The sequence below is a fragment of the Lampris incognitus genome, chromosome 3, assembly GCF_029633865.1.
Source record: "Lampris incognitus isolate fLamInc1 chromosome 3, fLamInc1.hap2, whole genome shotgun sequence".
NCBI lineage: Eukaryota > Metazoa > Chordata > Actinopteri > Lampriformes > Lampridae > Lampris > Lampris incognitus.
The window spans coordinates 117,742,452-117,768,617 of record NC_079213.1 but is presented as its reverse complement, the minus strand read 5'-3'; the positions used below and the strand labels follow the sequence as shown (position 1 = coordinate 117,768,617).

The 26,166-nt window shown below is 43.8% G+C and overlaps 1 protein-coding gene across 1 annotated transcript in view; it reads right to left on the bottom strand.

The window, feature by feature from the left end:
- The window catches only part of cdc14ab (cell division cycle 14Ab), a 207,255-nt gene that overhangs the window by 139,918 nt on the left and 41,171 nt on the right, over positions 1 to 26,166 (bottom strand). Inside the window, exons 8-12 of the mRNA XM_056276949.1 lie at positions 17,591 to 17,653; positions 15,996 to 16,083; positions 9,120 to 9,350; positions 8,849 to 8,987; positions 111 to 273 (exon numbers count right to left, since the gene is read on the bottom strand). Coding sequence (XP_056132924.1) covers positions 111 to 273; positions 8,849 to 8,987; positions 9,120 to 9,350; positions 15,996 to 16,083; positions 17,591 to 17,653 — 684 coding nt within the window. The remainder of the gene's footprint in view (positions 1 to 110; positions 274 to 8,848; positions 8,988 to 9,119; positions 9,351 to 15,995; positions 16,084 to 17,590; positions 17,654 to 26,166) is intronic.

Here is a 26,166-nt window from a genome sequence, read left to right as displayed (position 1 = left end):
ATCTCTGATACTCAAGTGACCCCAGAACAGAAGTAGGTGATGGTGGCCAACTCGTCTTCAGTGTCCAAGGAAAATGTGTGTATGTGTGTGTGTGTGTGTGTGTGTTTTACCTGTTGCAGCTGGTCTGAGCTCAGGGATCTGCACATGGAGGCATTGTGGGAGGGGCTTAGGCTGAGGTCATCCATGCTAGAGATGAGGTAAGGAACTGCCTTCTCAACCAGCTTGTTGTGGGAGCGCTGGCCTCCTCCCAGCATCCACAGTATCTTCTGCTTCCTGACAAACACAATCACAGTCTGACAGTCAAGGAAGAGTTCTCCACCACATGCAACTTGCATGCCAAGATGGGTTCAACATCTCTATTTACATTTAGAATCAGCTAAAAGGTTGGAATCATTCATAAGACCACTCCCTTTGCATTTAAGTTCGTCCAGATGTGGATGAACTTACTGACACTGTGACATCTTACATCAACTTTTGGGAGGACATGTGTGTGCCCACCAAAACCTTCCGTACCCTCAACAACAATATGCCCTGGTTCACAGCAAAACTCAGGTAGCTTTGTCAGGCCAAAGAAGGAGGAAACTAATTTCAGCCGCTTGTATCGGCGATCTCACTCTTTCGGTCACTACTCAAAGCTCATGACCATAGGTGAGGGTTTGAACGAAGCTTGACTGGTAAATTGAGAGCTTTGCCTTCCAGCTCAGCTCCCTCTTCACCACAACGGTCCAGTACAATGTCCAAATTACTGCTGATGCTGCACCAATCAGCCTGTCAATCTCCCACTCCATCCTACCCTCACTCATGAACAAGACCCTGAGATACTTGAACTCCTTCACTTGAGGCAACAACTCATCCCCAAACCGGAGAGAGCAATCCACCATTTTCCGGTAGAGAACCATGGCCTCAGACTTGGAGGTGCTGACTGTCATCCCGGCCATTTCACACTCAGCTGCAAACCGCCCCTGTGCGCACTGGAGGTTGCGTTCTGATGAAGCCAACAAAACCATATCATCTGCGAAGAGCAGAGATGCAATTCTGAGGTTCCCAAAACGGACATACTCCTCACCTTGTCTACATCTTGAGATCCTGTCCATGAATATCACAAACAGAATCGGAGAAAAGGGACAACCTTGGCGGAGTCCGACACCCACCGAAAACGTGTTTGACTTTGTGCCAAGAATGTGGACACAGCTCTCACTTGGTCATACAAGGACCGGATGGCTTGTAGCAACTGCCCCGGTACCCCATACTCCCGCAGAACCCCCCACAGAGTGCCCTGGGGTACACAGTCGTAAGCCTTCTCCAAATCCACAAAACACATGTAGACTGGCTGGTCAAACTCCCATGCCCCTCTCAGCACTTCCGCATGGGTAAAGAGTTGGTCCATTGTTCCACGGCCAGGGCGAAATCCCCATTGTTCCTCCTGGATCTGAGGTTCGACAGTCAGTCAGAGCCGCCTTTCCAGCACCCTAGAGTAGACTTTCCCAGGGAAGCTGAGCAATGTGATGCCCCGATAATTGGAGCACACCCTCCGGTCCCCCTTTTCAAATATGGGAAACACCACCCCAGTCTGCCACTTCACAGGTACTGCCACTCCACAGGTACTGTCCCCGACCTCCACGTGACACTCAAGAGACATGTCAACCAAGACAGCCGAACAATGTCCAGAGCCTTCAGCATCTCAGGGCAAATCTCATCCAAAACCAGCGCCTTGCCACCGAGGAGCTATTTAACTACCTCAGAGACCTCTGCCAGGAATATGGGTGGGGCTTCCCCTGAGTCCTCAGACTCTACCTCCTCCACTGAGGAGGACGAGTTAGCCGGGTTCAGGAGCTCCTCAAAGTGTTCTTTCCACCGCTTGACAACATCCCCAGTCCGGGTCAACAGTTCCCTTTCCCAGCTAAACACAGCCTGAGTCAAGCCCTGCTTCACCTTCCTGAGTCGCCGGATGGTTTGCCAGAACTTCCTTGAGGCCAACCGAAAGTCCTCCTCCACAGCCTCGTTGAACTCCTCCCACTCTTTTCTCCCACAATCTGTTCGTGCTTTTCAAAAGCTGGACGACTGACATTTATCCACGATATCGTGATTTTAACGGCAATCTGCACCACATCTCTGTGCAGTCGTCATGTGTTTGGAGCCAGGCTACTTCCTGCAGCCACTTTTCCACGAATACATGTTTTTTTATGTACAGGTTCAGTCTGGCATTTCTTTGGAGGTGGTGCAACACCAAAGTAATTACTTAATGTAGCTTGCTTCTTGGACATTTTGATGAATGGACAACAATCCTAACACCAGAGAAAAAATGTAACGTTAAGCTAGTTGTAATGTAAGCTAACCATTTGCTGGAGCTCAAGGCTTGACAGTTAACCTAGCTAACTTGGAAAACAACTGCATTCACTTAATCAAGAATGAAGGCTAAAAGTTGCAAGATTAACAACTGATTATTAAAACTGACACATTTGTCATGACTTTCTTACCAGTGATAGTATATGGAGAAAGTTCTGTTTCAGTAAGTAATTGCGTCCCAAAAATGTTAGTACGCAAAAGCGCCTCTTTTCGTATTATCTGCTGTGCATCATTTATTTTTAACACTGTGCTGCCAGATCCTAAATGAACGGCAGCTTTTATTTTGATACGGAAGGAAGTTGAGTTTGGCGGTTGCTGTGCATAGGCCACGAAGAAGGAAAAAAAATCATTCACGAAGAAGAAGAAAGGTAAAAGGAGCTCACAGCGGGAGAGACAGCGTGTTCAGATTCATTGTAAGCTCTGGTATCATTACAGTCCATGTCATCTCAATGCAGACCAGATATCATCTACGAAATTTATGAGACACCATTCATACTACATCAAGCAGAGACAGCAGTTTGGTTTATGTGGATTCCAGCTCATAGGGTTATAGAGGGGAATGACTGGCTAAACAAGCCCTGAAGCAGGACAGAGTCATGAAGGTGCCCTTCAACAAAACTGAAATGAAAACAATAATAAGGAGCAAAATCATGATGGCTTGGCAAAAGTTATGGGATGAGGGAAACAAGGGCCGGCATTTGTATAAAATAAAACCAAAAGTGGGAGGGAGGATATCAGTAGGGAAAAATTCTAGGGAACAAGCAGTCATTTCAAGATTGAGGTTAGGACACACAGGATTAAATGGAACAATGCACCTATTAGGGAAGCATCCATCAGGACTTTGTGAATGTGGATCAGAAGACACTGTTGAGCATGTTATTCGTCACTGCCAGAAACACTAAACACATAGAGAAAAGCTGAAGAAGGAACTCAAGACATTTGGGGTGGGAGTATTTAATCTGAAGAATGTATTCAGTATTGAGGGCGAGAAATGTAAACCATTGTTTGTGTTCTTAAAATAAATTGGCATAATGAAGAGGATCTAGCGCTATTATTATTATTATCTCCCCACCTGCCGCTCAATGACTGCTGGATAGGCTCCAGCATCCCCATGACCCTGAGAGCAGGATAAGCAGTTTGGATAATGGATTTTTTTTTCTCTTGCCTTTCATCCTTCAGTATTCTGGCCCACACTCCAACATAGTAGGTGGTGGTAATGCACCTTAAATGCTAGTTGCCACCCACCATTAAATACAAGAAGAAGAAGAAATAAGAGACGGAAAGTGTGGCGTGAGCTGCAGATGTGTGCTAATTGAGAGCCGACTAGTCACAATTAATCCAAAATTGGAGAGGGGAGAGCTTCATCTTGCTGGCCGTCCATTGGGATGCCACTGGTGGGCTAATTAATCCTTTTTTGTCATTAGAATTAATTGCTGGTTAGCATTCTGGTATTAGGCTAATGTTAAAATGGTTGGCTAATTACTCAGATTGCCTTGCTGTGTAGTTTATCTCATGTGTAATGCACAGTTATCTTGAGGTTAGCCATGTCCTGTACATTAAGTACACATGTATGGTTATATATTGATTTCATTTGGTAAAAGATGGAGAATATGAGTGAGATTCATTTGGTTCATACCCTTAAAAGAATGATTAAGTAAAAGGATAAAATGAGCTTTATTTTTTGTATTTGTGGAATGGAATTAGCAGTAATGGCAGCATTGGTTTTTTCCCCCTCTCTTTGTACTGTAAAGGTTTTCAACCTAACAAAGCAATCATCAAAAAGCTTGACAGTTGAAATAATTCAACAAAACAAGACTAGAGAAGATTGCTGTTTGAGTTGTGTCATACATTCCCTGTGGTTGGCTAAGGCCTTTTTCAAGTTTGGGCAGGAGCTGAAGTAAATTCCCCTGAATAACTTGATAGTTGAAAACCACCAGCACTACACTTGAAAACCGTCGGCATTTCAGTTGATGATCAAAAGGCAGCTGTTGATACTCATCAGTGCAGCAACAGGACAAGAAGATCAAAGGCTTCAGAAAGTCCAGAAAAGAGAAGAAACATCTCACAGATCACATTACATTACAGTCATTTAGCCGACGCTTTTATCCAAAGCGACTTACAATAAGTGCATTTAATGTAGGAAATCAGGAGAACTACTAGTCATCAGAGGTCATAAGTGCATCTAAATCAAAGATCAAGATGGCAGATGAAGTTATTGGCAAAACACTGGATCGGCTAAGGAAGGAGAGAACAGCTGCAAAGAGCTGCTTCACGAGGCAGGCCAACAACCTCAGTCGGAAGGCAGGCACTTTAACTGAATCAGAGCTCTCTGCCGATGTGCAAATGGTCATTGAAGCCAATGATGATTTCAGGGCTGGGCTATTGTTAGAGGTTGAAGCCAAGGCTGAAGATGGTGAAGAGGCATTGCTTGAGAGGGAACAGGAGACAAACCTTGAGAAGGTCACCAGCGACTATGAGAAAAGGTTTGATGAGGTAAAGGAGATTGTTCACGCTAACCTCTGGACTAGGTATGGGGTAGATGAGCTGGCAGCGGCATTTGGAGAAGCTGAAAAGGTCTGTGAACATGCTTACAAAATAGTTGTGGAAAGCGTTAACTGTGAAGGCTATGAAGTTCATCCAACTGTATTTGGAGAAACTGATCAAGGCAGCATCTAAATCTCTGTAAGTGTGGGAGCCATGGATCCCCACAACAGAGGGGAGTGACTTTCAAAAAAGAATCAGGGGCCTGAAAGTAGCCAACAATGAGCTTGGCATAAGAAAGGCTGAGTTTGCCCGAGCACGGAGGGCTGCTGAGGAAGAGCAGGCTTCAGCAGCTATAAGTGCGAGAACAGAACAGACCAGACAGATAATGCCAACAGAGAGAATTAAGCCAACTAAGCTAACTAAATTTAGTGGCTGCAAAAGAGATTTCTATGACTGGAAGAAGGACTGGGAAAGCCTGCAAAAGCAGGGTGAGCTGACCGGTTCAGCTGAGGTCAAAAACGTCCAGCTTCTTGACAGCGTGGATGAGAAGATTGCTAAAGATCTTAGGCCGTCGACTTACAACACAGCTGAAGACATACTCAGAGTGCTGGCGAACAGGCATGGTAATAAGTCCACCATCGCTTTAGAGATAATTGAAGAGGTGGAGAAAATTCCACCGGTAAAAGGAAACCAGCCAAGGAAAGTGATAGACCTAATCCAGACAGTAGAGAAAGCCCTTTCAGATCTCATGGATCTTGGAAATACTGGTGCGATCAAAAACCCACTGGTGGTAAGGTCCATAGAGCGCAAGCTCCCTGAATTTGTGAAGAAAGACTGGCTTGTCTTCGTGGTTGATCCCAATAATGGTGTCACACCAGACAACTATTCCCCAAACCTCTGTGAACAGTACACGTGGCCATTGTAAATCTAATGGTCATGCCTATTTGCATATGAAACCGATCATTGTTTTTGGTCATTATGTCACTGTATTGTTTATAAGGGTGGGGATACCTTCAGGCAGGTGAGATTGAAGAGCTCACTTAGATGATGATGAAACGTTTCTCTAAATAAACATTGTTTCCAGACGAACTGTTTCAACTTTCTGTGATTTCCTTACATGAATTATTGAGCATGCATAAAGACATTAGCACTGATGCCTGTTTAATACAGGGTTTCGGTGCCCATCCCTATTTAGCACACCTTGAAAAGGAAAATACCTAGGTCAGAATGTTGTTTATTGATTACAACTCTGTCTTTAATATAAGTATACCATCCAAACTGGTGTTAAACTCAGAGGTCTTGGTCAGGGCAACTCTATCTGTAATTGGCGATTTGATTTCCTGACAGAAGGCCCCAGATTGTGAAAATAGGTAAAACATGCTCATCCACATTAGTTCTTGGGACTGGCGCACCTCAGGGCTGCTGTCTGCCAATATGACAACAACAGCATCATTAAATTTGCAGATGACAACACATTGATTGTACTAATAAGTGACAGTGATGAGAGGGCCTTTAGGAGGTAAGTGGAAGATTTAAACCCATTGTGCCTTGATAACAACCTCTAAGTGCAAATAAGACAAAAATCATTGTTGACTTTACAAAGATCAGGGGAAATCACATTCCTATTTTCATCAATCGTTTGTTGAAATTGTATAGTTTTAGATTTCTCAGTTTACACATCACAGACACCCTCACATGGCCTCTCAACACCTGTTGCATCCTCAAGAAGGCACAGCAGAGAGTATTTTCTGAGGCGTCTCAAGACTTTTGGTACTCATGCCAAAACTCAACTTTTATCGCAGTATTATTACAAATCTTGACAGGCTGTATCACAGTGTGGTTTGGCAGCCTGACTGCTCAGGACTGCAGACTGCTTCAAAGGCAGCAGCAAAAATCATTGTCAAGGAACTACCACACCTTCATAATATCGCCCATTCCTCACCGACGAGACGGCACAGGTGCTCATCCAGGCTTTGGTCATCTCCCGGCTGGACTACGGCAACTCCCTCCTTGCTGGCGCGCCGGCATCGACCATCAGACCTCTGGAGCTTGTTCAGAAAGCTGCAGCTTGTCTGGTGTTCGATCACCCTAAGTTCTCCCACACAACTGCCCTTCTCGTGTCCCTACACTGGCTCCCAGTAGCTGCTCACATCTAGTTTAAGACTCTGGTGCTAGCCTACAGGGCAGTGAAAGGAACAGCTCCTTCCTATCTCCAGGCCATGGTCAAGCCCTACACCCCTGGCTGACCACTTCACTCTGCTGCTTCGGGATGCCTGGTTGCCCCATCGCTGAGAGGCCCCTGCTGCCGATCGACCCGGTCACGGCTCTTTTCTGTCCTGGCCCCACAGTGGTGGAATGAACTCCCCAATGATGTCAGGTCAGCGGAGTCGCTGCTCATCTTTCGGCGCAGGTTGAAAACTCACCTCTTCAAGAACTACCAACCTGTTACTTGTTCTTAGCACTTATTGTATTCACTCATTTAAAAAAAAAATCTCTTTCTCGTGCTTTTACTTTAGCACTGGTTTTGCTCTTAGATGCTTGTTTAGAGAGAAAACGCACTTATGACCTCTGATGACTAGTATTTCTCCTGATTTCCTACGTTAAATGCACTTATTGTAAGTCGCTTTGGATAAAGGCATCGGCAAAATGACTATAATGTCATGTAATGTGGTGTAATGAAATGACTGTAATGTAATGTAATGTATTTACACCACCCGCTGCAATAGGAAAGCCCAAAACATCATGAAGGACACCAGCCACCCCGTTCATGTTCTGTTCTCACTCCCTCCATCTAAAAAACTTTACCGGAGCATCAAATCACACACCGTCCATCTCAGTAATAGTTTCTTTCAGCAGGCAGTCAGGTTGCTGACCAGCTGACACACCCATATGCACCTTACACTGTTGTGTTATTGTGTACTGTTCCATATTGTGAATATAATGTATGAATTCATGTGTACAGTCTATGTAGGTCTGTAGTGATTTTTTGGGATGGTGTGTCCTTTGTGTTAAGGCAGAGAGAGCCAGAGCACAAGAACTTCATTTTATTTTAATACACATGACAAAGTTGAACTTGAATGTACTTTTTTTTCAACAAAACTTAGTTACAGCAATATGGTTCTTGTGAAGCATTTTTGAACTTATAGATGATGTACTTATTCAGACTGCCATTTCCAATGCACTGCATGGGGGAAAAAAAATAATAAAAAATGGCAGATAAAGTACATGGCAGATGTGGGTGGCCCCCATTACAAATCTATAGAGCTATGTATCCCAGACATCTGTACGTTTTTCTTCTATTGATGAACTCACACAATATAGGTTTCGGGAAAACGCATAAGTTTGGTAATTTCAACTCTAACATGAGGGCAATTTTGACTGGATTTCAATCTCTTAATAGTGAGGGTCTGTGGGAGCCTACCTGCAAAAAATGCATAGTTATGAGACTTAATAGATTTTGAGAGACAAATGCTTTTAATGACAATAGTATATCAGAACTACAAAGGGCTCCAACAATTTTTCGGACCTATACTAGTGATAATAATAATCATAATAATAGTAATATTATTATGATGGGAGATCTCCCGGGAAAACTGAGTTGCTGCCAGAAGTGGTGTTAGAGACCAGTAGAGGGCAGTCTTCCCTCTGGTCCTAATAAAAACAACAAACATCAAATCCCAGTGCCCCAGTGCAGTCACGGGGACACTGCTGTAGGAGATGCTGTCCTTCAGATGAGACGTTAAACCAAGGTCCTGACTCACTGTGCTCATTAAAGATCCCATGGCACTAATTGGCTCAATGAGTCCTCCCTCTCCACCTCAAGCTGATGTGTGGTGAGCGTTCTGGCGCAAAATGGCTGCCATGCATCACCCAGGTGGTGCTACACACTGATGGTGGTTAAAGTGAGTTACCTCCTTCAATGTGAAGCACTTTGGGTGTCTAGAAAAGTGCTGTATAAATGTAATGATTATCATTATTATCATCATCATCATCGTCTTAGGTGTCCACTGTTACTTACTCCTCCAGGAAGTGTTGCTGTGGACCAATCACAGAGCCCGGCCGACAGATCCGTATCCAGGCGATGGCTTCTCCTGCTGTGAAGCGGTAGTGTTTCATCAGGTAACAACCAATCAGAGTGCCCGTGCGGCCAAGACCCGCTATAGGACAGAGATGGTGAAAAAGAAATGCCACAAAGATTGAAAGTTAAAGGTAGTGAGACATATTGTCAATGTCCTCCTGTATGGAGTGAACAAGTCAGGCTATGGCAGGACTGACAGAATGTGTCTCACCCTTGCAGTGTACTGCCACAGCTCCATCGGTGCTCTCACAGATGTGCAGGAAGCGACGGGTGATGTCGTCATTGGGCGTGCTCCCATCCACAAAGAAGAGATCATAGTGGTCGAAGCCGGCATCTGTGAAGCGCTTGGCGTCATAGATCTTCTTGTTGAGCCGTACGATTGTTGTGATGTTGTGTTTCCTAAAGTAGGGGAAATAGGCTTCTGGAGCGTGAAGTGGGTACCCTGGAAACACAAGCAAGGGCAAAGACATTTTCATAGGACTCGTCTACTTTACATCAGTGGATTTAAATGGCTGCTCAACTTTTCAAGAGAAATTCAAAATGTGCATAGTCGAGGGTAATATTACCAACACCCTGAGCATGTATGACAGTTACTACAATTACTGCAGCTGTTATCTTGACTGTTGTTATCTTGACTCGTTATAATCCTCTTTCCCCTACATTTCCGGTCCTAGTGGTGATTCTCGCCTTAAAATCTGTCTGGCACGTTTACAGATCGAGGCAAAAGAGAGAGAGAGACAGGCTGAATACAGTCACTGGCTAGAGATCCAAAAGATGGAGATTGAGGCAGAGAAAGAGGTCAATCTATGCAGAGTGGAACTAGAAGCTGCAAATGGGGCTGCCAGTTCTACACCTGCTAGCTCAGATGCTCGGAGAGTGTCAGACAGTTTTGATGTGAGCAAGCACATAGCATTAGTACCCCAGTTTCGAGAAGCTGAGGTTGTATTTCACCGCATTTGAGCGTATTGCAGCCTCTTTGGGGTGCCCTAAAGATGTTTGGCCACTTTTGCTGCAGTGCAAACTAACAGGAAAAGCTCAGGAAGTTTTGTTTGTTTGATCCTTGGAGGATGATTTGCGGTACGAGTTGGTAAAAAGTACGGTTCTTCATGTCTGTGAATGTTCTCATTCATCCAGGTCATGATTATGCAAAGGAATTGAATCAATTGCAACTGGACTTGGTATATATCCGTGAAGACATTTCGCCTCTCATCCAAGAGGCTTCATCAGTTACAACATCGGAACACAAAGAGCCATGGACATCAATAGCTCTGATAACGACTCCAAAGAGGATAAATATCTGCGTTTCATCACCAGCCAGTCAGACTAGCTTGGTCTAGTCAGAAAGGCACGAATTGATGAAGCCTCTTGGATGAGAGGCAAAACGTCTACACGGATATATACCAAGTCCAGTTACGGTTCTTCATGCATATGAACTAATGCCTGAGGCGTATAGGCAGAAGTTCCGCAACCACAAAAAGCTGTCTGATAGGACTTTTATGGAGTTTGCCCATGAAAAGGAAACACTGTTTGGTCACTGGTGCAAATCAAGTAACACTTTAGATTTTAGCTCCCTAAGTGAGTTAATCCTATTGGAGGAGTTTAAGAACAGCTTGCCTGAAAGTTTAGTGACTTATATTAATGAACAAAAGGTTGTGACGTTGGTGAAAGCAGCTGTGCTTGCCGACGAGTTCGTGTTAACGCACAAGCAGACATTTGCATATTCCCGTTCTGAGGGTACGACTTTTACGCCCTCTGCTGCTGCTAGATCGCAGTCCAGTCCACCCCGAACATTGTCCCCATGCTCCAAAGAGGAGCGAGAGTGTTTCTACTGTCACCAAACCGGACTTGTCATTGCTGACTGTTATGTGCTGAAGCGCAAGCAGACCCAGCCTGTTAAATGAACAAAAGAAGTTGGTTTAGTGCATACATTGTTGAGTCCAGTGAAAATTATACCTGAAGTGGCGAGTAGGACTGACACTCTGAATCCCAGTTACGAACCCTTTATGCTGGATGGCATGGTTTCCCTGAGTGGAGATTTTGGGGACCAGTGTCTGGTCCGCATCCTAAGGGATACTGGAGCTGCACAATCTTTTATCCTGTCCAATGTCTTACCATTGTCTGATGGCTTATCTTGTGGGTCTAGTGTTTTGATACGAGGTATCGAAATGGGTTTTGTGTCTGTGCCTCTTCACCACATACACTTAAAATGTAGTTTGGCCAGTGGAACATATAAGGTGGGTGTGCGTCCGACCCTACCTATACAAGGTGTCTCATTTATTTTGGGAAATTACATTGCTGGTGGCAAGGTGTTATCAGTGTTGGAATGCCCAGAAATACTACAGTCAGAAGAGTTAGCTCAGAAGTTCCCTGATGCATTCCCTGTTTGTGCAGTCACATGGGCTCAGACATGTAGGTGGGGGGATGTAGTCAACCTGTCAGATACCGTGTTCGCTACTGTGTTGTCTGATAAGACTGTTTCTGCCCCTGTGCCTTCTCAGCGTTCTGCTGAGGTTGACAAGCCTACTCTTGAGTGTGATAGATCCAACATTTAAAACAAACCGTTACCAGTGACTCGTGGGAACCTTATTGCTGCTCAGAAGGCAGATACAAGCCTTACCCAGTGTTTTGCTACTGCTCTTGCTCCAGATGTAGCTAAAAGCAAAGATGTGGCTTATTTTGTGGAGAGTGGTCTCCTGATGCGGAGGTGGACTTCACGTGTCAATTCAGGTAGTGACTGGAGTGTTGTGTTTCAGGTCGTTGTGCCTGCAAAATACGGTCAGTCTGACTTGTCGCTGGCTCATGAACATCTTTGGTATGGCCACTTAGGGGTTACAAAAACCTATAATCAGGTTTTGAGACATTTCTTTTGGCCAGGACTAAAGAAAGACGTAGCCAGATTCTGTCACACATGCAACATTTGCCAAGTCACTGGAAAACCAAATCAGGTTATTCCGCCTGCCCCACTTCACCCAATCCCAGTTATGGGTGAACCATTTGAGCATGTACTGGTGGATTGTGTTGGTCCTTTACCAAGAACGAAGTCTGGTAACCAGTACTTGCTGACCATAATGTGTGTGGTGACACGGTACCCCGAAGCTATTCCCCTTAGGAAGATAACATCCTAGTCTGTAGCAAAAGCCCTGATCAAGTTTTTTGCTATGTTTGGACTCCCAAAGATACTACAGACAGATCAAGATACTAACTTCCTTTCGGGCATATTTGAACAGGTATTGAAGTCTTTGTCCATCACACACATGATCTAATGTGCTTACCACCCTGAGTCCCAGGGGGCGCTTGAACAATGGCCTCAGACGTTTAAATCTGCGCTGCGCAAGTATTGTACGGGGATGGGTAGAGATTGGGATGATGGTGTTCCCCTAGTGTTGTTCGCTGTGCGAGAAACAGTGCAGGAGTCCCTAGGTTTCAGCCCGGCTGAGCTGGTTTTTGGTCACACAGTAAGGGGGCCTTTGAAAGTTTTAAAAGATCAGATTATGTGTGAGAGTTTGTCCTCGAAGAAAAATGTGCTGTTCTATGTGAGCAGATTCCGAGAGCGGCTGCATGAAGCCTGCAGTGTCGCTAAAGAAGGTCTCACTGCTTCTCAATGGAAGATGAAGCGTCAGTTCGATCAGAGAGCAGTCCCTCGTTCTTTGTAGTCAGGTGACATGGTTTTAGTCTTGCTGCCTGTCCCTGGTTCCTCTCTGGATGCTCGTTTTTCAGGACCTTATGTTATTGACAGGAAGTTAAGTGATACTATGTTGTCAGAACTCCTGATCGGAGACAGCAGTCTCGTGTGTGTCATATAAATATGTTGAAGTGCTACCATTCCAGAAGTGAGACCCGGCTTGAGGCTCCAGGGGCGACCCCTGTGGCCACTGTCACATCTGCGGTGCATGGGACAGTGAGTCCTGGACCTACTTCTGTTACAGGAAGTGATGAGGATGGTTTAAGTTTGTGCAATGGGCCTCAACAAACTCCTCGATTATCCAACTCTGAGATGCTGTTGAACCTTCCTTCTCTATTGCTACATTTAAACAAGGAGCAGGAAGCCAGCATAGTAACTTTAGTTCAGAATTTTATTTGTCTGTTTGGAGATGTTCCTTCCCGCACTAACGTTTTGGAACATGGCATTGACGTGAATGGGGCAGTGCCGATTAAACAACACCCGTACAGAGTCAATATGGTGAAAAGATCCGTTATGCAAAAGAAGTCTCATATCTTTTAGAACATAACTTGGCACATCCTAGTTCAAGCCCATGGAGCTCCCCATGCACCCTGGTTCCGAAACCCGATTCCACGTTTCGTTTCTGCAATGATTATCGGAAAGTGAATCATGTCACTATTCCTGATTCGTATCCCTTGCCCCGCTTGGATGATTGTGTTGATACCATTGGTTGGGCCCGTTATGTCACCAAGCTAAATCTATTGAAAGGGTATTGGCAGGTGCCCCTTTCACCTCGTGCATCTGAGATATCTGCCTTCGTTACACATGACAGGTTCCTGCAATACTCAGTAATGACATTCGGGATGTGAAACGCTCCAGCTACATTCCAACGCCTAGTGAACATAGTGTTTGCAGATGTGCCTAACTGTACAGCGTATCTTGATGATGCAGTAGTCTACTCCTCTAGTTGGTCGAATCATTTGAGTTCATTAAGAACAGTATTTCAGCGGTTGGCAGCAGCTTCCCTAACCCTGAACCTTGCCAAGTGCGAGTTCGGCAAAGCCACGGTGACTTATCTAGGTAAACAGGTGGGCGGAGGTAAAGTGCGTCCCATTGAAGCCAAGGTTGTTGCCATAACAACATTTCCAGTGCCCACCACACGGCGGGAGTTGCATCAGTTCTTAGAAATAGCTGGGTATTACAGGGGGTTTTGCCGCAGCTTCTCCTCAATTGTAGCCCCACTAACTGGCTTAGTCAGTCCCTCAGTACCGTTTGAATGGTCTGCTGACTGCCAAACAGCATTTGACTGCATCAAAACCGTGTTATGCAGTGCCCCTGTCCTTAGTGCTCCGGGTTTTCACAAGCCCTTTACCATCGAAGTGGATGCTAGTAGAGTTGGTGCCGGTGCCATTCTGAGTCACAGGGATTCTGACGGTCTGGACCATCCAGTCTGTTACTACTCAAAGAAGTTTAACAGCAGTCAGTCACGCTACTCTACCATAGAGCAGGAGACTCTGGCTCTACTACTCGCACTTCAATTCTTTGACGTTTATGTAGGATCTAGTGTTACGCCTGTGATTGTCTATACTGACCACAATCCCTTAGTGTTCCTTCACAGAATGTGTAACCACAACCAGCACCTGATGCGGTGGTCACTGATCGTCCAAGGTTATAATTTGGAGATCCGACACAAGAAAAGTTCAGAGAATGTGTTTGCCGATGCCCTTTCCTGTGGTTACGAGTAATGTGTGGAATATGTTATTGTTATTAATGTGTGGGATTGTTATGATTAATGTGTAGGAGTGGATATGTTATATGGTAGATTGATGGGGGGGAAGCATATAATTATCGCCAGCCATTGAGGCTTGCTCTTATGGGAGGGGGTGTTATGGCCCTAGTGCCGTGTGTCTGTGTAATTTTCCCTCCCCAGGTAATGCTCCGCCTCCTGTGGAGTTGCTGGTTGAGCCCAGGTGTTTCCAGATCCAATCAACCATCCGACCGCCTATTGAAATGCCCTCCTGTCCTTTGTTCGGGGATGTCGTCTTGTTTTTTTGTTTGGCTGGACATTGTTATATGCTTGTTTGTTGTACAGATGTTTTTTTATGATCTATACATGGTATGGCATTTTGTTTTTTTAAATGCGCAGGATAAGAGGATAGGTAAGGTGCCCATGGGTACACTCTTCATCGTGTAGCCTATCTTTGTTGTATACACCAGGTTTGGAGTGAGTGCCACCCTCTGTATTTACAAGTCTAGAATCATTTTGCACTACTTTAGGAGGTCACTTTTTTATTATTTCTTTACTTGGGCACCACTCTTAGTTCCCTTGTTCGCCGTGACGTCCATATTATTTATAATAAATATTTTTGCACTTTAGTCGGCATCTTGGGTTTTGTGTTGCAACACGCATTCTCGCTGCATAATGTTAGGCCCTGTACGTCCCCTAGACTAAGGGTCGTAAAAGTGCAGCATCAGCAGTAATGCGGACGTTGCACCGGACCGTTGTGGTGAAGAAGGAGCTGGGCTGGGAGGCAAAGCTCTCAATTTACCAGTCAATCTTCGTTCCAATCCTCACCTATGGCCAAGAGCTTTGGGTAGAGACCGAAAGGGTGAGATCGCAGATACAGGCAGCTGAAATGATTTTCCTCCGTAGGGTGTCTGGGCTCAGCCTTAGAGATAGGGTGAGGAGCTCAGACATCTGGAGGGAGCTTGGAGTAGAGCTGCTGCTCCTTTGCATCGAAAGGAGCCAGTTGAGATGGTTCAGGCATCTGATTAGGATCCTGGGCGCCTTCCTTTGGAGGTTTACCGGGCACGGGCAACTGGGAGGAGACCCTGGGGTAGACCCGGAACGCGCTGGAGGGACTACATGTCCAATCTGGCCTGGGAACGCCTTGGGATCCCCCAGGAGGAGCTGGAGGATGTTGCTGGGGAGAGGGACGTCTGGAGTGCCCTACTTAGCTTGCTGCCACTGCGACCCGACCCCGGAAAAGCGGCTGAAGATGAGATGAGATGAGATAAATAAAGAAACGCTGTATTTTCGCTAATCCATGTCCATCTGTCCTGAACCTTCCACTGGCAACAGTATTGCCATGAGGTGGTACTATAATACCACCCATAACAGCCGGTGGCTGGACACGACTCTGGCATGACATAAGAGGGCAACAGGTGCCATGCTTGGGGAAAAGGGTGAACAAATAACAACAAAAACATCAGTATCGGCTAATTATTTTAAACATCAGTATTGGCCCAGAATTTCAAAATCAGTGAATCCCTATTTGTCCGTCTTTGCTTTAATTGACTCTTGTCAATTTGTAAATTAAACTGCATCATTTGTTCAGGAAGGGTTCAGAAACCAAAGGAATAAGGCAGCGAAAGTTGAACTCCTTTGTGTGCTATAGCTCCTGCCAAATGACCAGTAAAACTCACCGTTCTCTACTAAAGTTTTGGGATGTGGTCCACTAAAAGCAAGTAACTTCCCCGGGACAATCCAGTTTAAGTCTCCATTTTCCACTCGCTGAAAAGAGAAACGTGATGAGAATAAAATCTGTTCAAATTCCAATATCAACACATTTCTGGTTTGCTATTTTTTGATGACTATCTGTTTTGATGTTAATATAAAACCAACTGTTACAGAATGATGGTCTATACCTGGTAATGGTTTTGTTAATGGTAGTCTATATCTGATAGTGGTGGTGGTAATGGTGGATTGTCATGGTATTGTTGATGGTAATCTACGGCTACTAGTGGTAGAGTTAATAGTAGTCTATATCTGGTAGTGGTGGTGTTAATGGTTGTCAACATCTAATAATGGTAGTGTTAATGGTCATCTATATCTGGTAGTGGTAGTGTTAATGGTCATCTATATCTGGTAGTGGTGGTGTTAATGGTCATCTATATCTGGTAGTGGTAGTGTTAATGGTCATCTATATCTGGTAGTGGTGGTGTTAATGGTCATCTATATCTGGTAGTGGTGGTGTTAATGGTCATCTATATCTGGTAGTGGTGGTGTTAATGGTCACCTATATCTGGTAGTGGTGATGTTAATGGGCATCTATATCTGGTAGTGGTGGTGTTAATGGGCATCTATATCTGGTAGTGGTGGTGTTAATGGTCATCGATAGCTGGTATTGGTAGTGTTAATGGTCATCTATAGCTGGGAGTGCTAGTGTTTAATGGTTGTAAACATCTAATAATGGTGGTGTTAACGGTCACCTATATCTGGTAGTGGTAGTGTTAATGGTCATCTATATCTGGTAGTGAAAATGTTAATGGGCATCTATATCTGGTAGTGGTGGTGTTAATGGTCATCGATAGCTGGTAGTGGTGGTGTTAATGGTCATCTATATCTGGTAGTGGTGGTGTTAATGGTCATCGATAGCTGGTATTGGTGGTGTTAATGGTCATCTATAGCTGGGAGTGCTAGTGTTTAATGGTTGTAAACATCTAATAATGGTGGTGTTAACGGTCACCTATATCTGGTAGTGGTAGTGTCGATGGTCATCTATATCTGGTAGTGAAGATGTTAATGGGCATCTATATCTGGTAGTGGTGGTGTTAATGGTCATCGATAGCTGGTAGTGGTGGTGTTAATGGTCATCTATATCTGGTAGTGGTGGTGTTAATGGTCATCGATAGCTGGTATTGGTGGTGTTAATGGTCATCTATAGCTGGGAGTGGTAGTGTTTAATGGTTGTAAACATATAATAATGGTGGTGTTAATGGTCATCAATAGCTGGTAGTGGTAGTGTTAATGGTCATCTATATCTGGTAGTGGTGGTGTTAATGGTCATCTATATCTGGTAGTGGTGGTGTTAATGGTCATCTATATCTGGTAGTGGTAGTTTTTAATTATTGTCAACATCTAATAATGGTGGTGTTAATGGCAGTCTATACATAGTAATGGTAGTGTTAGTAATAGCCTAAACCTAGTAGTAGTGGTAATGAAGGCAGTATTTAGCTGGTAAAGTACGTGCTTGTGAAAATTAAATGTTACTGTTGGCAGTAGTCTTTCATGTGTTTACCTCATAATGTTCATACTCGTCCACACTGAATGTCTCAAAGTCAAAGAAACCATGCTGCAGAGCCTATATTACAAGCAGAAGAAAATGCTGATGTGGTGAGCTTTTAAATGGACCAGAGACAAACTCAGACAACATTAGCAAGCTTATTTGTTTCATAGGAAATTATTTACTTAGTGGAAAATATGACACAGTCAACATGGTTTAGACATTGTATAAATGTAAATAAACTAAAAACTAAATGTACAGGCTTGGAAAGAGACTCTAACGTAGAAGATCTTGAAACCTGAAAATTTCAGTCCTTTCTTAATTAACACACTTAACGGACATCTCCATCAATGTTCTGCACATCTACACCACTTTATATCCTGTATACATGGACACCTCCATCACTGTCCTCTACATCTACACCCCTTTATATCATGTATACATGGACACCTCTGTCACTCTCCCCTACATCTACACTCCTTTATATCCTGTATACATGGACACCACCGTCACTGTCCTCTACATCTACACCCCTTTATATCTTGTATACATGGACACCTCCGTCACTGTCCTCTACATCTATACCCCTTTATATCCTGTATATATATGGACACCTCCGTCACTGTCCTCTACATCTACACCCATTTATATCCTGTATATATGGACACCTCCGTCACTGCCCTCTACATCTACACCCCTTTATATCCTGTAAATATGGACACCTCCGTCACTGTCCTCTACATCTACACACCTTTATATCTGTTTTCAAAATGGGAGTAGAAGGAGCCAAGCTAAAAATTAGTCTTTTAATATTGCAAAAACAGGTAAGCTAATAATTGTGTCATTAACTTATAGTATGACAGTTATTGATAACAGTAAAATGCTAACAAATATGCCAATATCAAATAATTGTAAAACCTATCCTAATATCTAAATACAACCACAGATTTTAATGAAGTGTTAAACAAGTAATTGGTGAGCAAAACCTTCATCATTTGAAAACTACTTACAGACATTCCTAACTCCCATATTCCTATATCCTGGCATTAGACCAGTGGTTTCTATCTTCAGTCCTCAGAACTTCATATACTGCTGTCACAGAGGGTTGAATCAGTTAATCTGGACACAACGTTTATTGAGAGAAACGTTTCATCATCATCGAAGTGACCTCTTCAGTCTCAACTGACTGTGGGTATCCCCACCCTTATAAAAAATACAATGGCATAATGATCCAAACCAACTATCAGTTTCATATGCAGATATGGGTGTGACCATTAACTGGAGTTACGATGTCCATGTGTACTATTCACAGAAGATTGGAGAATGGTTGTAATCATAGCATTGTAAGATAATAACAACAATAATGGATCAAGAACCTGCTCAGCAACCATGAAGACCTCACATGGGCCCACAATGACATCATCAAGAATCCAAAGAAATGCCCCCAAATGGTTCACATGGGGAACCACGTACCTGCTTCCGAAAACATAGGAGACACAGAACCCAAAGAATTACAGACTCATCACCTGCCTACCAACAATGTACAAGATCCTCACCTCCATCATCAGAGAGGACCTACAGCTTCCTTGACAAAAACAACTTGTTACCAGCAGAACAGAAGGGATGTAAGAAAGGTAGCTATGGATGCAAGGACCAGCTACTCATCAATAAAGCCATATTGCAAGAGGTCAAATTGAAGAAAAAGAACTTGTCAACAGCATGGATTGACTACAGGAAGGCATTTGACAGCATGCCAAACTCTTGGATAGAGAAGAGCCTCAAGATCTACAGTGTCTGCCCAACAACTGTCAAATTCATCACGGAGAACATGAAGACCTGGAAGACCACCCTGAATCTCCATCATGAAGAGGGATCATTAACATTGAGACTGATCAACATCAGAAGCGGAATATCCCAAGGGGACTCACTATCACCACTGCTCTTCTGCCTTGCACTAGTGCCACTCAGCAATCTACTGAACAACAGCAGCTATGGGTACAAATCACAAAATGGCAAACTAACCCACCTGTTCTACATTGATGACCTCAAGACGTTTACCAAGGACGACAACAAAATGGAATTCGGAATAGACAAGTGCGCCAAAGCCACTTTCAAGAAAGGAAGACTTACCAAGACTGCAGGCTTAGACCTTGATACCGTAATCAAAGAGCTAGACCAAGATAGCACATACAAGTACCAAGGAGTAAACGAAGGAGACTGCATACAACACTCAACCATGAAGGAGAAGATCCAGAAAGAGTACCACAGAAGAGTGCGTATGTTACTGAAGAGCGAACTCAATGCAGCTAACAGAATTGAAGCTATCAACACACTAGCAATACCTGTAGTGACATACAGCTTCAACATCATCAATTGGAAACTAAACGACATCAAGAGACTAGACACCAAGACAAGAAAGATGCTGACCATGGAGAAGATGCACCACCCGAAAGCAGATGTTGACAGGCTGTACCTACCAAGAGCTTCAAGAGGACAAGACCTAGTCCAACTCGAACTGACCTTCAAGACTACCACTATCAGGCTGGATGCATACCTGACAAAAACAGATGACCCACCCCTCCGAATAGTAAAACATCAGATCTGCTCCATCAATAAAGAAGCTGCACAATTCAAGAAAGAGCTTGATGTCCCAGAAACCCCACCAACAGAAAATGAGGCAACTACGATCTACGCCAAACGAGTGAAACAGAAGGCAAAACACCAAGGCCAGCAATAACTGCAAAAAACCTGGGAGGACAAAGCAATGCACGGGAAGTACCCAAAAAGAATGAAAGACGCAGACATGGACCAACAAAAGACACACCAGTGGCCGAGGAGCACCGGACTTGAAAGCAGAGATGGAGGGCCTGACAATCACTGCACAAGACCAGAGCCTGGCCACCAGATCCTATCACCATCACATCATCAAAGATGGAAAAGACCCAAAAGGCAGAATCTGTGGAATGTATGAAGAAACCATCGACCACATTGTCTCAGGCTGCCCGGAACTGGCAAAGACCGAGTACATATACAGGCACAACAAGGCAGCAACATACCTGCGCTGGAAGACCTGCAGGAGTTACAAGATCAAGACGAACATCAGCCAAAAACGGTCACTAAGAACAATTACGTCACAATCCTCTGGGACATGCCCATCCACACTGACAGAGATAAAATCCAACAAGCCCAACGTTGTTATCAAGGACAGGAAGGAAGAAGTGCATGTTCATCGACATGGCAATACCATCCAAAAAACAACACCTCAGTCAAAGTCACAGAGAAGCTGACCAAGTACAAAGACCTGGAGATTGAAATAAACAGGATGTGGAGTATGAAGACCGAAACAACACCAGTGGTCATCGGAGCTCTAGGACTCATGAAGAAGGGAATGGAAAGTTCACCAACCATATCCCAGGCAACATCAACATCCATGCAGTCCAGAAGATCGCCCTACTCGGAACAGCCCACATATTACGACGAGTACTGTGAATCAAGTGACATCTGCCTTATGGTGCCTCAGGTCCATAGTTTGGACCCGGCTCTACAGGATGTAAAACGGGAAACACGAAAAAATAAGAATAAACTTTATTCATATAGCATTTTTCTAAACAAGGTTACAAAGTGCTTCACAGAACTGGATAAAATTGTTAAAAGAAGATGCCGACAGATGTAGTCTTAGCGCCCACCCCCCTCAGTTCAGGGATCGTCATTCCCTCTTCACAATTGGGAAAGCCTAAGAGTACATCTGTCACCATCTTACAATGCTGTGATTGAAACCATTCCCCAATCCTCTGTGAACAGTACACATGGCCATTCTAACTCTAGTTAATGGTCACACCCAATTTTGCATATTAAATTGATCGTTGGTTTCAGTTGTTATGCCACTGTATTGTTTATAAGGGGTGGAGATACCTGCAATCAGTTTAGACTGAAGATGTCACTTAGATGGCTGATTAATCATTTCTCCCAATAAACGTTATGTCCAGATGAATGTCATCAAGATGGCACCACAGGCCAGTAGCCTTGGTTCTGCGCTTTCTTGTACTTCTTATGTTTTTGTTTATTCGTTTAGTTTCCAGTGCCCACTCATTGATCACATACAGCAGGGAAGAACTTTTAAGCCTCCAACTGTCCACTGGACAAACTGGAAAGACTTTTTTACCGACTTTAACGGAACGTTTTGATGAAAGTCTTGCTGAGGTCTTGATTGGTACAGACCTGTGCAGACTACGATGAAGGCACCGAAGGGGTAAGCGAGCCAGAGTGCTCGTTAATTACCACTAGAACGATTAAGATGGTCATATGACCGTTTTGGATTTTCAAAGTTTACTAATAACTTTGTGGGAAAAAAAATCGATACAGAACTGCCGCTCCCTTAATTCTCCTAAAATTGCATATATCGGCATTAAAATGAGTTTGAGATCAATTGCAAACAAAGACAAAAGGTATGATGAGATCTACCTAAAACGACCGTGAGCGGTCAACATGAGCATCTCGTAATTTGTGCGTGATGATGCACATCATGTCAGTATTTATGACGTGTGTTGGTCGCATCATTTCCTTGGTGAAGTTCGTTGCTCTGTCCTAGAAACAAAATAGCATTCTCCAGTGCAGACAAATAGTCTAAACTTGATGTTTGATTATGTCAAACATGTCTGGTTACAGACGCCATTACAGACGCACCATGACTACCACCAAGGTGTTGCAGTATTTACAGGCGTTGGACAGCGGCCATTTTAAATTATTTAAAAGATAGTATTAAAGTTGTTAAAACGTTAATTTTGGTGTCAGTTTCTTAACAGACATACTGTAACTCACTTTCGTCTCCTGTGTTTTTCCTCATCCTGCCACAATACTAACATATGTAATATGAGAATAAAGAGTTTAAAAACTGTGGCATGGTCGTTCTAGTAGTTTTTAAGTTGCAGTTGTTGTTTGGGACTGTTTCAATATTTATTTTCAGTTCTTTTTTTACATTTCGCATTTTATAGGCCTTGTTACATTTGTTAGATTAGCAATATGGGTTTTCTGTTTTGTTTTTCAGATAATATTTTCACTTTTTCAATCTTGCTATTCAAGCTCGACCATGTCTCTCTTAAGTTTAAATAGTTTAATAATGATTTTATAGTCGTTAAAATGTTAATTTTGATGTCAGTTTCATAACAGACATACTAACATATGTAATGCTTTAATATCTCAATTGGGTATTTATCTTGACAGAATATAGCGTTTAAAAACCTGCCGTCAATTTGACTGCCCATGGTCGTTTCAGGTAGGAGTGAGAGCCTGGTCATTCTAGTATTAAACTGTGACAGTGGGGATTTAGAATTGCAATCCTCCTGGTGAATATTCACTCTCTGGCCAACAAGATGGATGAACTCCTACTCATAAATAGAAAAAAACTCTGACTTTTCCAGATCTGCTGCCCTGTGTCTCACTGAAACCTGGCTTAGTGAGCATATCACAGACAGTACACTTCATCTGCCACAGTTACAACTCCCCTGGGCGGACTGCGATATGGCACGATCGGGGGAAAAAAACGTGGTCGCGGCATATGCTTGTACATGAACAAAGGTTGGTGTACGGATGTTACAGTGTTGAAGAAATCATGCAGCCCTCACTTAGAGATCTTTATCACTGACTGTAAACCATTCTATTCACCGTGGGAATTTTCATCATTTATTCTGGTCGGTGTCTAGATCCACCCCCAGGCCTGTGTTAAAGAGGTGTTAAAACACCTGCTGATCAAATTACAAACATGAAGCACAAATATCCAGACTCCCTACTCATTATCCTTTGAGATTTTAACAGAGCAAACCTCAGCCATGAACTGCCAAAATACAGAAAGCATGTTAAATGTCCCACCAGAGGCAAAAACACTCTGGATCATTGCTACACAATATCAAAGGACGCCCATGGCTCTGTCCCCATGCAGCCCTGGGCCTCTCTGATCACTGTCTGATTCATCTTATCCCAACCTACAGGCAGACACTAAAACCTGCAAAGCCTGTGGAAGTGGATCAATGAGTCAAAACTGAAGCTCCAGGCCTGCCTCGACTGCACTGACTGGAGTGTGTTTGAAGCTGCATCTACAGACCTGGACAAACTTACTTACACTGTGACATCTTACATAAGCTTTTGTGAAGACATGTGTGTGTCCACCAAAACCTTCTGTACCTTCAACAAAAATAAGCCCTAGTTCACAGCAAAACTTAGGCCGCTTTATCAGGCTAAAGAGGAAGCCTACAGGAGTGGAGATAGGATCCGGCACAACAAAGCCAGAAATACACTCACAAAGGAGATCAGAGTGGCAAAAAGGTGCTACTCTGAAAAGTTAAAAAAAGGTTTGCTGCCAACGACCCAGCAAGAATCCCCGTATCACAGGATTAACTGACTACAGGCCCATTGCCCAAACGGCTGTGGTCATGAAATCCTTTGAGAGACTGGTGGACCACCTGAAGGAAATCACAGGCCCCCTGCTTGACACCCTGCAGTTTGCCTACAGAGCAAACAGGTCAGTGGATGACGTAGACAAGATGGGATTGCACTTCATCTTCCAACACCTCGACTCCCAAGGGACACACGCAAGGGTCCTGTTTGTGGATTTCAACTCAGCATTAAACTCCATCGTCCCAGATATCCTCCACTCCACACTCACCTGGCTCACTGTACCAGCCCCCACCTGCCAATAGCTTAAAAACTTCCTGACAGACAGAGGCAGCTGGTGAGGCTGGGGAAAAATCACATCCAACACCCAGACAATCAGCACTGGTGCCCCCCAGGGATGTGTGCTCTTCCCTCTATTCTTCTGCCTCTACACAAATGACTGCACCTCAAGTGACCCACCTGTTAAGTCAAGTCAATTTTATTTGTATAACGCAATATCAAAAATTACAAATTTGCCTCAAGGGGCTTTACAGCAACACAACATCATGTCCTTAGACCCTCGCACTGAATAAATAACAACTTCCTAAAAAAAAAAAAACATTTTAACAGGGAGAAAAAATAGGAAGAAACTTCCGCGAGAGCAACAGAGGAGGGATCTCTCTACCAAGATGGACAACGTGCAATGGATGTTGTGTTTACATAATTTACAGAATACAACATTGAAAGAGGATAACAGATTTATAAACTCCTGAAGTTTGCGGATGACACAACCATCACTGGCCTTATCTGGGATGATGATGAGTCTGCATATAGATGGGAGGTTCATCAGCTAGCCCTCTGGTGTGGCCATAACAACGTGGAGCTGAACACACTCTAAACAGTGGTGATGAGAGGGGAGTCCCCAACACTGACCCCCTCACCATACTCAACAGCATGTTGTCTGCAGTGAAAACCTAAAAATTTCTGGGTTCCATAATCTCCCAGGACCTAAAGTGGGCATCCAACAAGGATACAATCACCAAAAAGACCCAGCAGAGGATGTTCTTTCTCTGCCAGCTCAGGAACTTCAAAGTGCCTCAGGAACTGCTGATTCAGTTCTACACTGCAATAATCCAGTCTGTCCTCTGCACATCCATCACTGTCTGGTTTGGATTGACCACCAAAGAGGACAGGGGCAGACTACAATGGACAGTTACATTTGCAGAGGAAATCATTGGTGCTAACCTGCCCTCCATTCAGGACTTATACAACTCCAGACTCAAGAAATGGGCAGGCAACATTACTGCAGACCCATCACACCCTGGTCACAACCTGTTCCAACTCCTCCCCTCTGGTAGGCGCTAGAGAGCACTGTACCCCAAAACAACCAGATATAAAAAGTTTCTTTCAGCAGGCTGTCATTCAAATGAACACTTAACGCCATCAAATAAATCCAACCATGTTGTACATACTGTACTGTATATGTTGTATATACTGTACTGTACATTGTACATATACTGGTACACTCTGTCATGTACATCTACCTCAGGCATGTATGTAAATAATCTGCTAACATCTGTTTTAGCATCCCTGATATATCCTCTGCACCATTGCACTTTATCACCTCTTATTTCACCTGCATAAGTCAATCCTTGTGTATACATGTGACGATTGCGGTGTTGTAGTGTTATTATTCTGTTAAGTACACAGAGAGTCATGACACCAGAGTCACATTCCATGTATGTGCAAACCTACATGGCCAGTAAACACGAATCTGATTCTGTTCTCACTCCTTCCATCTAAAAACGTTAGCGGAACATCAAATCACACACCATCCTTCTCGGTAATAGTTTCTTTGACAAGCAGTCAGGTTGCCAAACAGCTGGCGCACCCATATATATGCAATTTCTATTGTTCTGTTTTTGTGTACTGTATATTTTTTGGGATGGTGTGTCCTTTGTCCTTGTGTCACTTGTGTTAAGGCAGAGAGTTAGAGCACAAGAATTTCACTGTATTCTGCACATGACAATAAAGTTGAACTTGAACTTTTCTGTTGCATCCTTATGGTCATTTACTGTTAAAGCCATGAAAAAAACTCAACCTAGCTTGTGAGTCACAACTTGTGTGGACCCATTATAGTAAAACACACGTTAAGTAGCTTAAGTAAACAGGCCAATAAGCTAGAAATAACTCCCTTATTCACCTGCTTTGGTTGCTGCCTGTTT